Below are 13,198 nucleotides of genomic sequence, written 5' to 3'. Positions count from 1 at the left end.
TCGGCGTTCGTTAGTGTAATTGGTCGCCAATTTGTGATTTCGTTTGTGTTGTCGCTTGTTTTTGGAATGAAGATGGTTAGGCCTCTTTTAAAATCCACGTATATTTGGTTCGTATTTAGGAATGTGTTGAATAAATCTGTTAATTTAGGCCCTACAATGTGAATAAACGTCTTATAATATTCTATGGGTATGCCATCAATGCCTGGGTGTTTTTTTGTTACTGAAGGATTTAATAGCTTCAGTCACTTCGTTTTAGTGTTATTTCTTTCTCTTGGTAGGCTTGACGGTAAGTTCGTGTTTTCCCATTTGGTTGTTCCCTGAGTTTCTGCTGTTTTTTGTGTAAATAAGTCTGTGTAGTGTTGGTGAAAAGCCTGGGCTATTTCCGGAGTAGTGTTTGCAATCTTGTTGTTTTCGTATTTTATTTTTCTGATTAAGTTTGTGCAATGCTGTTTGTTTAATCTTTCATAAAAGGCCGCATTGTCTGTCTCTTGGAGGAGCCACTGGGCTCTAATTCTCCATTTGAATTTACGTGTTTCTTGTATGTCTAGTGCCCCTTCTTGTATTTTCTTGACTACGTGGTGGTTCAGTGACCCCGGTGGTTTGTGACGCGAGAATAAGGTTAGTTCTCGGTATAGTTGTCCCCGTTTTTCTTTTTGTTCTGCCCTTTTTCGTTTTGCTGTGTTTTGGAAGAAGATCGCTGTGAGGTTTTTTATTCTGGTCCACCAATTTTGGATTTCTTCCTGTTCTGTGTGGGTTTCGTTCCATAGTTGTTCATACTCTGTTTTTGTATCCAAATCCTGGAGGAGGCTGGTGTTCAGTTTCCAGTAACCTGGTCCTGTTTCCATGCCTACTACCAAAGGTATTTTGGTTTCCACCATCTTGTGATCTGACACGTGCTCGGCGACGTTCATGTTAATATGTTTTATGCTGCCGTCACGTGTTGCTAGGGATGTTGTAGTGTAGATTCTGTCTATTCTTGTGTATATGTCTTTGCTTGTATTGCTCCAGGTTGCGGAGAAAGTATTCCACTTTCATGGCATATTCTGACTATTTCAGCCACTCCCGAGTTCCCTGTAAGATTGTATCTTCCCTGTTTGTCCCTATCAAGTACCTCTACGCAGTTCCAATCTCCTCCGATTATGAGGTAATCGTGTCCTGCGAGGTAGGTATGAAGTCGTGATAAGAAAGTGCGTCGTTCAGCTTCTCGATTCGGTGCGTATATGTTGACTATTTTGTATGTTATGTTGTCGAGGGTCCAGTCAATTGTGATGACTCTTCCTTCGATGTCTCTGCGTATGTTCGTTATGTTTCCTGTCATGGGGGTTTTAACTATGATGCCTACTCCTCTTGCCCTATCTGTGCCAAAGCTCCAGAAGCTTTGGACGTGGTATCTTTGTTCAATGTTTTTGATTTCTTTTAAGGTGTTTATGTGCGTTTCTTGTATGAGTAGGACTTGTATGTTGCTCTGTTGCATGACTGTTAGTACGGTTTCTTGTTTTCTGGGGTTTCTAAACCCCTGTGTGTTGAGGGTAGCGATGTTTATGTGTGCCCTCATTTTTTGATGGGTTTCCAATCTGTTCTTGCCATTTTTTCACCCATAAGTATGGCTTTAGCCATTTCTGGGTGTTTTTTGATGCCCCACTTACGGCATGCTGAGTCAAGATTGGTGTCGAAGTCGGGGTCTATGTCTATTTTGTGTGTGTCCCATTCAAATTGGGCCTTTGCTCCTCCTTTATAATGCCCTTGGGTTAAAGTTATAAAGGTGGGTTCTGTGATCCTCTCTTTTGCTTCATTGAAGCATTTGTGTTCAAGTGTGTACATAATTTTGTTTGTGGCTTTGCCCCTCGTGTTTATTGGGATTTTGACCTTAAGGATTTTTTTTTGGGGGGGGGGGGTATTGCTTCTTCTATAGTTGCTTTTTCCTGGATCTCGATAGCTTCTGTATCGATTGTTGTTTCCTCAGGTTCTATGGTGGGATTTGCTTCCTCTATCCCGGTGGTTTCTTCGATGTTAGTCAGGACGGTTTCGTCAAAGCTGACCACCTCTTTTGGTTCCTGGGGTTCTTCTGCAGTTTCGTTTGGACTTGCAGTGGTCCCAGTTGTTTCCTGAATTTCAGGTGTGCTGAGGATGGGGAAATCTGTTTCTTTGTCCTCGTTTGTTTCCACATTCTCTGTTATGGGTTTTGTTGTAGTTGTTCTGTTATCCTTGTTGCATTCCCAACTCTTGTGGTGAATGGAGTGGCATCTGGTGCATTGTTGTTGCACGCCGGGGTAGTTCATCACAAACTTCCAACCGGCTATTATGACAATGTTTGGGACTGCCTTATCCATTATCATATTTATGGTTATATTTCCCGACTGGACCGAGGGGAGGTCTTTGTACACGTGTCTGGTTATTTTAATTTCTCTTCCATAATAAAATAATACATTCCCTATCCACTCATCTTTCATCTCGATAGGAACTCGCTGGACCCTAATCGTTTTCCTTTGGGTACCAACTGCTTTGGGATCTATGTAATGCCCTTTTATACTGAATCCTTCAAGAAGGGTGTTCTTAGATTTTTCCGATTTTAAAGTGAGTTGGTATCTGTTCCCGGGGAACGAAGTGATCCAAGTAATTTCATCATTTTTTTGGAGGATTGAGAAGATTTCTTTCAATACCTCTCTAGGGCAAATTTCTTCTTCTGTCTGGATTTGAAACTGGATCGTATTAGGACGATCAAAGTTGAAGGGTACCCCTTTAATACTTGAGGAAACAAGTAAAGGTGAAGGGTTCCTGCGGTCAGGAGGGTTGTGTATACCCTTGGCTAGTGTTCGTGCATATGATGTCATTGTGTAATATGTTTGAAGCCTGGGGGGGGGGTGTTCCTGTATGGTGCTGTGTTCCCACCAAAATAGAGTTGAATAAAAAACTTACCCTGAGACTACGTCCTTATCTCACTTTGTGGCTGGGCCACGACAAAATCAGCTTCTGGGCTGTTGCCCTTCCACTGGAAACCTGGATCCGGGATACTGGAAACGGGTACTCTGGGACTGTAACTCTGGAACCTCCTTCAGAACAGATACTATATTATATTATACTATACTACAATCTGGACAAGAACAGATACTACACTTTGATCTTAGCCAAAAGGCCGAGAAGAATAGAAACTGAGGAAGGATCAAATTTGGCGCCTTTTTCCCACGACGAAAATAGAATTTGAAGATTTATTATAAGATAACTATATTGGATACTGAACGGTGTTTTTAGATTTTTTAAAAATAATTGGTAAAACATTAAAGCTTTGCCAATATATCAGATTATTATTATACTTACAATTAATTTTTATTAATTACAAGTATAACAATATAACAATGAAAATATTCTTTAAACAACGACACGGCATCACTAACCACACTATGGAATTCCTGTAAAGTGATTAGTGCTGGACAGGAAACTCGTTTAACGCAATTAATTAATCCATCAATTAATGAGCGCTAAGAGAAATCGCATTAAGCGAATACAATAAACAATAGGAATAATTATAATTTATCCATCAGTTACTGTATGACAGGAGTCTTTTAACCTTTCAGACAGTGCGGGCCGCATTAAAAATTTCAATGAAGCTCGCGGGCCACTAAGCTATACTACGGTATTTAGAATTGTAAGATGCTTTCCAGATTCACAAGGAACGCTGTTACTTTACATAAAATCTTTACTTTACATTTGATACTTTACATAAAATCCTATAAAAATAAACAAACTCAGCTTTAAGAGAGTAGGTAGGAGTCGGGTTCATGATAAGTAATTACAATCAATACTTGAAAAAAATTAATTTAATGAATAAGACATTCATTTTTTACAATGTCAATGGGAAACTTGGCAATGTTTTTCCTTGGCCAGCTTGTCGATGTTGGCATCAATGTTGGAAGTCGCTATGCGCAGAGTATTCTCGAGATGTTGGTCCGTAATCTGAGTTCTTGTCTTGGACTTCACATGCTTCATTCTGGAGAACTGCTCACATTAGTATGTGCTTCCTAACAAAACGCACATATTCACAGTATGCCGGCAAGATTAGGGAATGTATCCTCAGAAATGTAGTCTTTGTAAAATGCAAGCAAGGGCATATTGAATAATTTTTATCTCGATGAAGAGTTGTTTTGGAGTTCAAGCAGCTCCATTTGTATTGAGCCTGGCATTTCGGCAGCATTGACACTGAATGGCCTTGAAAAATATAATTCTAAAGAAGGCTGTTGGTTACGAAAATCACTAAATCTCTCTTCGAACTCACTTCGCAACACGGCTAATTTTGTAGTGTATTCATCAAGAGACGGACAGCTGGACACAGCCAGAAGCTGAAAATGAGTTAAATCGTTTTTTGCGAGTTGTGCCTCCCAAAGTTTGAGCTTGGCCACGAAAGCTTTGATGTGATCAAACAGAGTGTGCACGAGTTGATCTTTGGATTATAGCCGCGTATTTAGGTCATTCACATGCAACGAGATGTCGGTCACAAAGACAATGTCTGTCATCCACTTCGGATCGTTAAATTCCGCAATGGGATTCCCCTTGGCTTGCATGAACTTCTGTATTTCGCTCCTTAAGTCAAAGCCTCTTTTAAGAACCTTCTCTCTGCTCAACCAATGCACATCACTATAATAAAGCACATCGCCGTGATCCGCTTCGCACTCTTGGGTCAAAAACTCTTGGAAATGACGATGATTCAATCCTCTTGCCCTAATAATGTTGACGACAGTCACAATAATTTTCCTGACATTCTCAAATCCAATAGTTTTCGCGCTCAAATTCTCCTGGTGGATTAAACAGTGGTAATGGACGAAATCGTTTCCTTCTAGTTCCGGTTCTTTCCGTAGCAGCGCAACAAACCCTTTGTTCTTTCCCATCATAGCAGGGGCACCATCAGTTACCACACCCTCGAGGTTGGTTAAGCTGAGGTCGAAACGCTAGAGCGTTTTTTTGGTGGCTTCAAGAATATCAGTGCCTTTCGTCGTTCTCCTCATAAATACGAGAGCAAGCAGTTTTTCTGTCACGTTGAATTGTTGATCAATGCCACGGACAAAGATAGCCAGTTGTGATGTATCCTTCTCATCTGTGCTCTCATCTAAAGCAAGTGAATATAACGTAAATTCGGACGACCGTTTTTTTAAAGTTCCTTGAATGTCATTGGCAAATTCTTCGACACGTCGTGCTATAGTTTCCCAGACAAAATCGTTTTTTTTTAAAACACTTCCTTATTATTTGGGCACAGAATATCCGCAGCAGCGAATTGACACTCTTTCACAAACTCGCCGTCCAAGAAGGTTTTTGATTTTTTAGCAATTTTTTCAGCAAACCTATTCCGTAGCATATCAGTTTAGAACACCTGCACGGTGAACACATCACACTTCACAGCGTAAATCAGGATAGAATATGACAATGTTTTGTCACATATATCATTATTAATTATTATTATCAAATGCGACAAATCGTAGAAATCGTGTTTTATCACTACTTTCATGATATTTTCCCCTTCTCTAAAGGAATACAGATGGAGTGTAGCAGCATCAAGACAGGGTTTTTATCAGGAAAAAAGACCATCCTAGGGCTAGCTATAATGATAGTTTTTCTGAGTGGAATAACAGGTGAGAGACTTTATTCGTTTACTAGCATGTGAATTATATGTATTCTTTTCATGTATAAAATATATATTTTATACATTCTTTTCATGTATAATATATATATATATATATATATATATATATATATATATATATATATATATATATATATATATATATATATATATATATATATATATATATATATATATTAAAAAGTCAAATATCTTTTAAAATCATTTAAAATTATATCATATTTTTATATTCAATTGGAAATTATTATCACTATATAGTTTTTAAAAAAAAATACATTTCATTATATAAATATTTGTCAAGAATAATGTTTCAATTACATTTTCTCTTATTTTATTAAAATTTTGTTATTTTAAAGTAAATTTTTATTATTCTTAAAACACCTATATTCTATTTATATTTAATTAATATAAATAGAATATATATATATATATATATATATATATGGAAGGGGGGGATCAATCGACCGTGAGATGCGGTGATTGATTCATTCAATCCAATACCCTTGGAGGGTAATGGATGGCAATGCTGTAGCTAATGAAGTTCTAACTGAGGCTCGGCTATTGCTGTTACCCTCCTGCCATGATCAGAGCTTTAATAATTTAATAGCTCATTAACACCTTATCCATACACTGTCCTCTACAGATAACGGGGAATATGAAAAGCATTCTTGCTTCGCCCCTTTAAGCCAGTCCTTATAAGGACTATATATATATATATATATATATATATATATATATATATATATATATATATATATATATATATATATATATATATATATATATATATATATATATATATATATATATATACTATCAACAAGATTTACTCAAAATAACCACCATTATACTCAAAATAACCACCATTAGCATCGATCACAGCTTCAATTCTGCTTCGGAACCTCGAACAAGCTGATGCTACAGTCTCCCTGGGAAGGGCCGCAAAAACTGTTTTAATTTTAATTTTATCCATTAACTGGGCTTTTGTATTACTGGAAGTGCGATTGGTGTCTTTTTCAACTGCGCCCCATACAAAATAATCCATGGGGTTAAGGTCTGGGGAGTTTGGAGGCCAAACATTTGGACTGGTGAAGTCGTAGAAATTTTCAGACAACCATTTTTGACTTTTCCCAGAGGTGTGGCAAGGGGCCGAATCCTGCTGCCATACATACGGCCTACCATTGGCTACCCTTGTTATCCAGGGCTTGACTACAGTTAGCAACTCCACGAACAAAGCCCGAATTCCAATGCCAGGGTTCTTCAACACCTGTTCCTGCAGATTTGCGAGGAATTCTGCTGTACGAACGCAATCAGATCGTCTGCTAGGGATCTTTCTTCTTGCTACATCCTCGTAGTCACCATTGCAAGTCTCTAGTTCATGCCTGATTGTTTTTACTGTATTCAGGGAGCATTGGGCAGCAGTCGTAATATCCTTATTTTGATGGCGGGCACGAATCATCATGATACAAGTTATTCTCTTCCATGATTCAGGTGGGTTCCAGCTATCCATCCTTTCTGACATCTTGTATATGAATGAAGAAGGGTCCAAACTTTTAAATGAAGAGAAGTGTGTGTTAATACATGTAACTTACGGAAAAATATAATTAATTATAAATATGTCAAATTTATCCCGAACACCCTGTATATATAGTTGAAAGTAAAAAAAAAAAAAAAAATTTTTGGATCGCTATCAACCCTTGGAGGGTAATGGATGGCAATGCTGTAGCTAATGAAGTCCTAACTGAGGCTCGGCTATTGCTGTTACCCGCCTGCCATGATCAGAGCTTTAATAGCTCAATAACACCTTATCCCTACACTGTCCTCTACAGATAACGAGGAAGATTAAAAGCATTCTTGCTTCCCCTTTAAGCCAGTCCTTATAAGGATAAGTAAAAAAAAATTAGGCAATATTCCTACGCTATTTAGTTTGACGGTTTCAAATAAAAATAATGAAAATGCATCAGGAACGCCTAATTTTCGTTTTAAAAAATGTTTCGTTTGATATTTGCGATAGTTTTAGGCCATATTTGTGTATAGGGACTCACAAATTAGGATACTTTGGACACGATAAGGACATATTTCTGTGTAGAACTCTCTTCCAAAGATGAACTATGCATACAATATATGCCACGAGAAAAAAAGTTCTGTCTTTTTTCGTGATTTCATTTTTACGATGAAATTGTTCTTGACAGTGTGTTATGGTCGAATTTTAGAGATCGGAAAAGCACTTTGGGCCTGCCAGTCAGCCGTGGATATTGGTGCAGACCACAAGAGAAAACGGCAATATTCATCAGGTAAAAAAAAATTGAAATTGAAATTGAAATTTACTACCAGCAACCCAACCCAAATTAAAGATTCCGATCAGTTGAAAATATATCCGCATCCTTTGAATAAAAGATGAAAGGTAAATGTGGAAAGTGGCAAAATATTGTAGAGAAAAAGGAAACTATGTACTTCATTCAAAGAATATGTTTATAAACCACGGAAATGTGGGAGTTATCACATCTGAATATATGTTCAGTGAAAACAAAAGATGAAAAAGTAGTCTTTCATACTATAAATTGCTTGTTCTTCTTTTGTGGAATAGTATTGAAATGATTCAGTCCAAATATTCATGTAAATACCAAGCTGTGAAACAAATCAGTAAATTGCCTCACGTAGAAAAACACGTGAAATCAGAACGATATAATTTCTGCTAACTGTCGCCTATTATCTTTATCGCTTTATCTTGGCTTAAAAATCATTAATAACTAGTTTATACTTTCATCTTGCAAGAAGAGTCAGTAAAATTATAATTTATTTTATGAGTGGTCTGATATTTACAGAATTATGCTGTTTTATGTAGAACAGGATATGTTTATTATTATGTAGGTCTAACTAACCGAGAGGTTAACATACAAGCTCCTAACCAGCAGTAGGTCTTATCTTATCTTAAACTGCTGGTTAGGAGTTTAAGACCCTGAGCATGGATATTTGTGACTGTTTTACTAATTCGGTGTGAAAAAAAAAGAGTTGCGACCCTCCCATTTTTTCTAGCAGAGATTTCACTCTCACGACCCTATGAAGTTCGGGAGTGGCATATGATGTCATGCCGTCTCATAGACGGCAATGCGACCTTAAAAAAAATCAGCTAACGCCTTTTTATTCCCGTATATACGGGAGTAGGCGAGGCCATTTAGCCCTATCTAACTTTTGGAGACTGAGTGGGCAGTTCAATCTCCACTGGTACCAATCAGAGACAGATGGCCCAAGGCTATCACTAATTAAGCGGTACGCAGTGAAGAGAGACGGCTCAAATGTGCCGCCATCTCGTGGTCCCTAACCCTAACACAATATATTTAATGTCTGAAATAATGTAGGTTCTACATTATCGATTTTCTTGAGTTTACAGGAAGAAAAACCCTAATTTCCGGGAGGAAAAACCCACTTGCCCGTGCCCGAGATCGACTAACTCGGGAACCGGTCGAAAAAAGGCTTAGAAAAATTTCCGATTATAACTACCACAAATTGTGACAACGGAAGCAGACACAGCAGAATATTTATAGTACTCAATATACAAAGCCCGTGCAATGTCAACACCCACAGCAGAAACACGATTGCAAAAATAGAGGCAGAAATTATTGCTCTTGAAAAGTGATAGCTAATAAACAAACAGAATATAACTAATTGCTGCGATAATTCATAACTTTACGCGTTATTTAAAAAGAAATGCGAAATTTAGTCACACACTTTTGAAATTCGTGAGATCAAACCGTGGCGCTGATGTCATGCGTAGATTGACATACTTAAAATCCATTGAGATGTCAGAGAAAAATGAACGTATTCTTTGTACACTTTATATACAGGTAACCCTCGTATAACGCGGATGTTAGGTTCCGCAGAAATGCCGCGTTATATAAATCGCGTTATGCGAGACTCAGATCACATAGAAAAAGTACGGTTATGTTCCCAAATTTGTTTTTTTATTATATTAACAACAGTGACATATCCAACAAAAATATATTTTTATTTAATTCAGGTAATTCATGTAAGTTAAGAAAACACATAAACTATGAAACATACATAGTATAAAATTATAAAAATTATTAAGTACGTAAACTTCATTGCACATAATGCATAAATGTTTTAGGCAAAATAAAATAAAGTGCATATTTTAATCTTTCATAGCACGAGAATTTGAGGATCAGTTAATAAGCATTGGTTTTTTCATGTAATCACCTGATGCAGTACTACAAAACAGTAGAGTAATTCTATTTTTAGAAACTTGAATTCACAAGCTGACTTTCATTTTTCGAAATATATGTGCGTTTTTGCATTTTTTTTTCAAATATATAACCCGGATTTATCCGCATTGAACACCTAGTCTGCACTATAAATGTTTATAAACTTTGAGAGCTTTTTGTTTAATAAGATTTCCATTCAAAGGAATTTTCTTTTGAGTGCAATTTTCTATCCAAATCATTAGAGATTTCTCCATTTTTTTCCAATTAGAATATCGCGTACACGAGCATCGAGCTTTTGAAATTATCGTTGACCTAGCAATAAACACTTTCTCGGATTTTATGTTCATTTTGTTTGATTGTTCGAATTTTTGATTCATTTAAATTCAAAGTCCTTGCAACAACTTCTGTTTTTAATCCATTTTTCAGCCGATCCATGATTTTAATTTTTTCTTCGAGAGAAATGAATTTTCTTTTCAATGTTGGTTTTTCCCTTTCGTTGCAGTTTGTGGCCATTACTATAAAAATAATTCTTTTTACATAAAAAAAAGCATTACATATTGTATATAACATAGTTATGATTTTTAATGCCTTTTCCTGGCAGTAAACGAAAACAATTTTCAACAATAAACGCTTTATACGGTAAACAATTGACGTACATGCGTGCTAAAGGATATTTCCCCTAATATAAATGCGTGATACATGCGCGATACGGGCAGAAGCAAATTTAACGAAGATAAAATTTGATTTTCAAGTCGCACAGTGAAAATCATATGCTGGGGTTTTTCATCCTGCAAAGCAGGCAAACCGGCCTGCTTTGCAGGATATATATATGGAATTAATGCCGTATTTGTGTTTTTATTCGTCTATTTTATTTCTACACTTCGTTTTCAGGGAAAGTTCGCATTGAGTTGTATGTCATACAAAAATTGTAAGGTCGTAGCTCATGTTGTATTTATTTGTGTTGCAGGATCTTTCATTACAAACAATTCCCCAGTGTGATTAATTTCATAGAGAATACATTTTCCTTGAAAGAAACGGAATGCAACTCACATGTTCAATTTTTTTCCAGTAATTAATCGCAATATTTATCAGTGGTGTAATATGGATAGAGAGCAAAGATACATTTCATGATTTTATCAACTAGTAGTGTCATATCCTTTCTATTTATAACACTGATCAATATCTAATGAAGTCCCAAACCACTTTGTTAATTTCGAAAACGCACAACAAACACAGACACAAGTGATACTTCTTTGCTAATTGCAAAAGTTTGTAATCATTAAGTACGTATGATTGATTTATTTAGTTTCTAGCTTTGGTTTTTGAGAGTGGGAGGGAGAAGTCCGTTCATTTTATGAGCAATCAGAATCTTAATGTGTCACGATGTATTCTTCAGGGCATTAAAACAGGTTAACCAAATGAAAGGTCCCCTTATTATCTTTCATTTGTTTGTTGCACTCAGGAGAATAATGAATATCCCTTTACTAAATCGTCTATCAGTTCTCAATATCGCTACTACCCATAGTTACTAATAACTTGGTTTGGAGCAAGACTTCTTAATTACTTTTATCATTCTAAAAACACTTCATTAAAAGTAAAGATTAATGACATAAGTCAATGGAACAGTTGCCTATTTTTCAGTTACAATGTCAAAGTCATAATGTGGAAAACTACAATTTACTGATGTAGCAAAAGGGGAAAAGTGTAGAGAATTAATCATTTTGGTGCCTTGGGGACATGTAAGGCGTTTCCAGATGAAGACAGATTCTAACAATCAAAAAGAGAAAAGTCTATTTTCAAATTACTAACCTTCATGCAACCAACCCGCATCAATACTTGACGTTATAAGGCGTTTATCAAGCACTCAAAAACACAAATGCTATAAGATGTCAGTTCCAAAAATCAATTTCCTATTTATTCTTGATTCTTTGCCATTATGGAGTATTTTACTTCGAGTGTAGGTTATTACTTAAGAACTAATAGTAATAATCATTTATTACTGTTAGTTATATATATTCTAACCGCCCACAATTTCTCCCAATGGAGGACCACACAGTAATAATCATTTATTATTTCGGAGATTTTAACTGCCCACAGTTTCTCTCATGATGTACCAACACAGTAGGAGATCAAAACTGGTTTCCGATAATCTCAGATGACTTAGTTTTAATTCTTCGAATTCTGGGAAAGTTTTATTGATGTTTTCCAAGAATTTTACTGCATTACGGAAAAAAATAATAATTGGTTGTTCGTTTATTTTCATTTTAGACAGTCCTTTAAATATTTTGAAGTTGACTGTGGATTCCGATTTTATTTATACATTTTTAACCTTTTAAAAAAAGTTTAATGATAATAACAACAACAATGATAAATTCTTTACCATTCGTCCTTTCTGATAACACTACAGAGCGAAAAGGAGGTTGATTTTCTTGTTACACCCTTTTAACAAACATCTTATTACAGTCTCCTTCCCACTTTACTTCTTTTCACTCCATCTCTATCTCTCTATTTATTATTACCCATCTTTCTTAATTTCTTTCTCGAATTCCTTTCCAAATTTCGTAATAAATCAGCATCATCTAAAAAAATAAATAAAATCGCGCATCAGACATAAGTTTTTTCTTATAGCTTTCGTCTTTCTTATAGCACTCCGTACAGTGCCCAAATAGCAGTAATGCTATTCGCTAAAAATCGAACTATTGTTCACCAGACTATTGTAGCACCTCTGTAGAAAATATTTTCGTTTTGTTAACTCTTAAAAGATTTTCAAAATTGCTACCAATTTGCAGACAACTTGGTTTTAGTCAGACTGCGAAACTCGTTCTCAGATCGATCGAAGGTGCCATCTTTAGTTCAGAAAAGCAAACCCCCCCCCCCTCATTTTTATAACTCGGGATCCACAGTGCTTTTATCAACTGTTTTTGCTAAGTCCGTAAAAATGAAACCGGAAGTTATATATTCTTCCTCAAATAGACTCTTTTAACAGTTCATATAATTGATAAAATGACCATAATTTAATAATCTCATAACTACAAAATCAAATAACCTTGAATATTCTCGTTTTCTCGTTGCTCTAACATAATAACTGATGTGAAACCATTTCAACAAACTTGCTATACTCACTTGTACCAAAATAAATTCATACCTTAAAGATTTAGTATTCCCCCAGCCCTTCCCCCAATTCTTTATTGTAATATTGTTATCTCTGGGTACTGCAATATCAATAATCAAACTTTTCGATGTTCAATAATTGTAATGTCAGGTCTATTGTGGTCAAAAGACCTATCAGTTTGTTTTCTAAAGTCCAGAATTTTTTTCGGTGTCGTTTTTCTAATTAGAATAACTG

General features: G+C 36.0%; 1 protein-coding gene and 1 pseudogene across 2 annotated transcripts in view; one reads left to right on the top strand and one right to left on the bottom strand.

The window, feature by feature from the left end:
* Positions 1 to 3,016: 3,016 nt before the first annotated feature.
* Positions 3,017 to 3,145, bottom strand: LOC150104930 (U2 spliceosomal RNA; annotated as a pseudogene).
* Positions 3,146 to 5,559: 2,414 nt separating this feature from the next.
* The window catches only part of LOC150104929 (uncharacterized), a 41,718-nt gene continuing 34,079 nt past the window's right edge, over positions 5,560 to 13,198 (top strand). For both annotated transcript variants that reach the window (XM_090396212.1, XM_090396211.1), the window contains exon 1: positions 5,560 to 5,618. In XM_090396212.1, the coding sequence (XP_090252338.1) occupies positions 5,591 to 5,618 (28 nt within the window). In that variant the 5' untranslated portion in view covers positions 5,560 to 5,590. The remainder of the gene's footprint in view (positions 5,619 to 13,198) is intronic.

Source organism: Typopeltis vanoorti, chromosome 7 (assembly GCF_054136105.1).
Source record: "Typopeltis vanoorti isolate ZY-2024b chromosome 7, IOZ_Tvanoo_1.0, whole genome shotgun sequence".
In the NCBI taxonomy this organism is placed as follows: Eukaryota; Metazoa; Arthropoda; class Arachnida; order Uropygi; family Thelyphonidae; genus Typopeltis; species Typopeltis vanoorti.
Note: the sequence above shows the minus strand (reverse complement) of the source record. Positions and strands in the feature narration are given on the sequence as shown.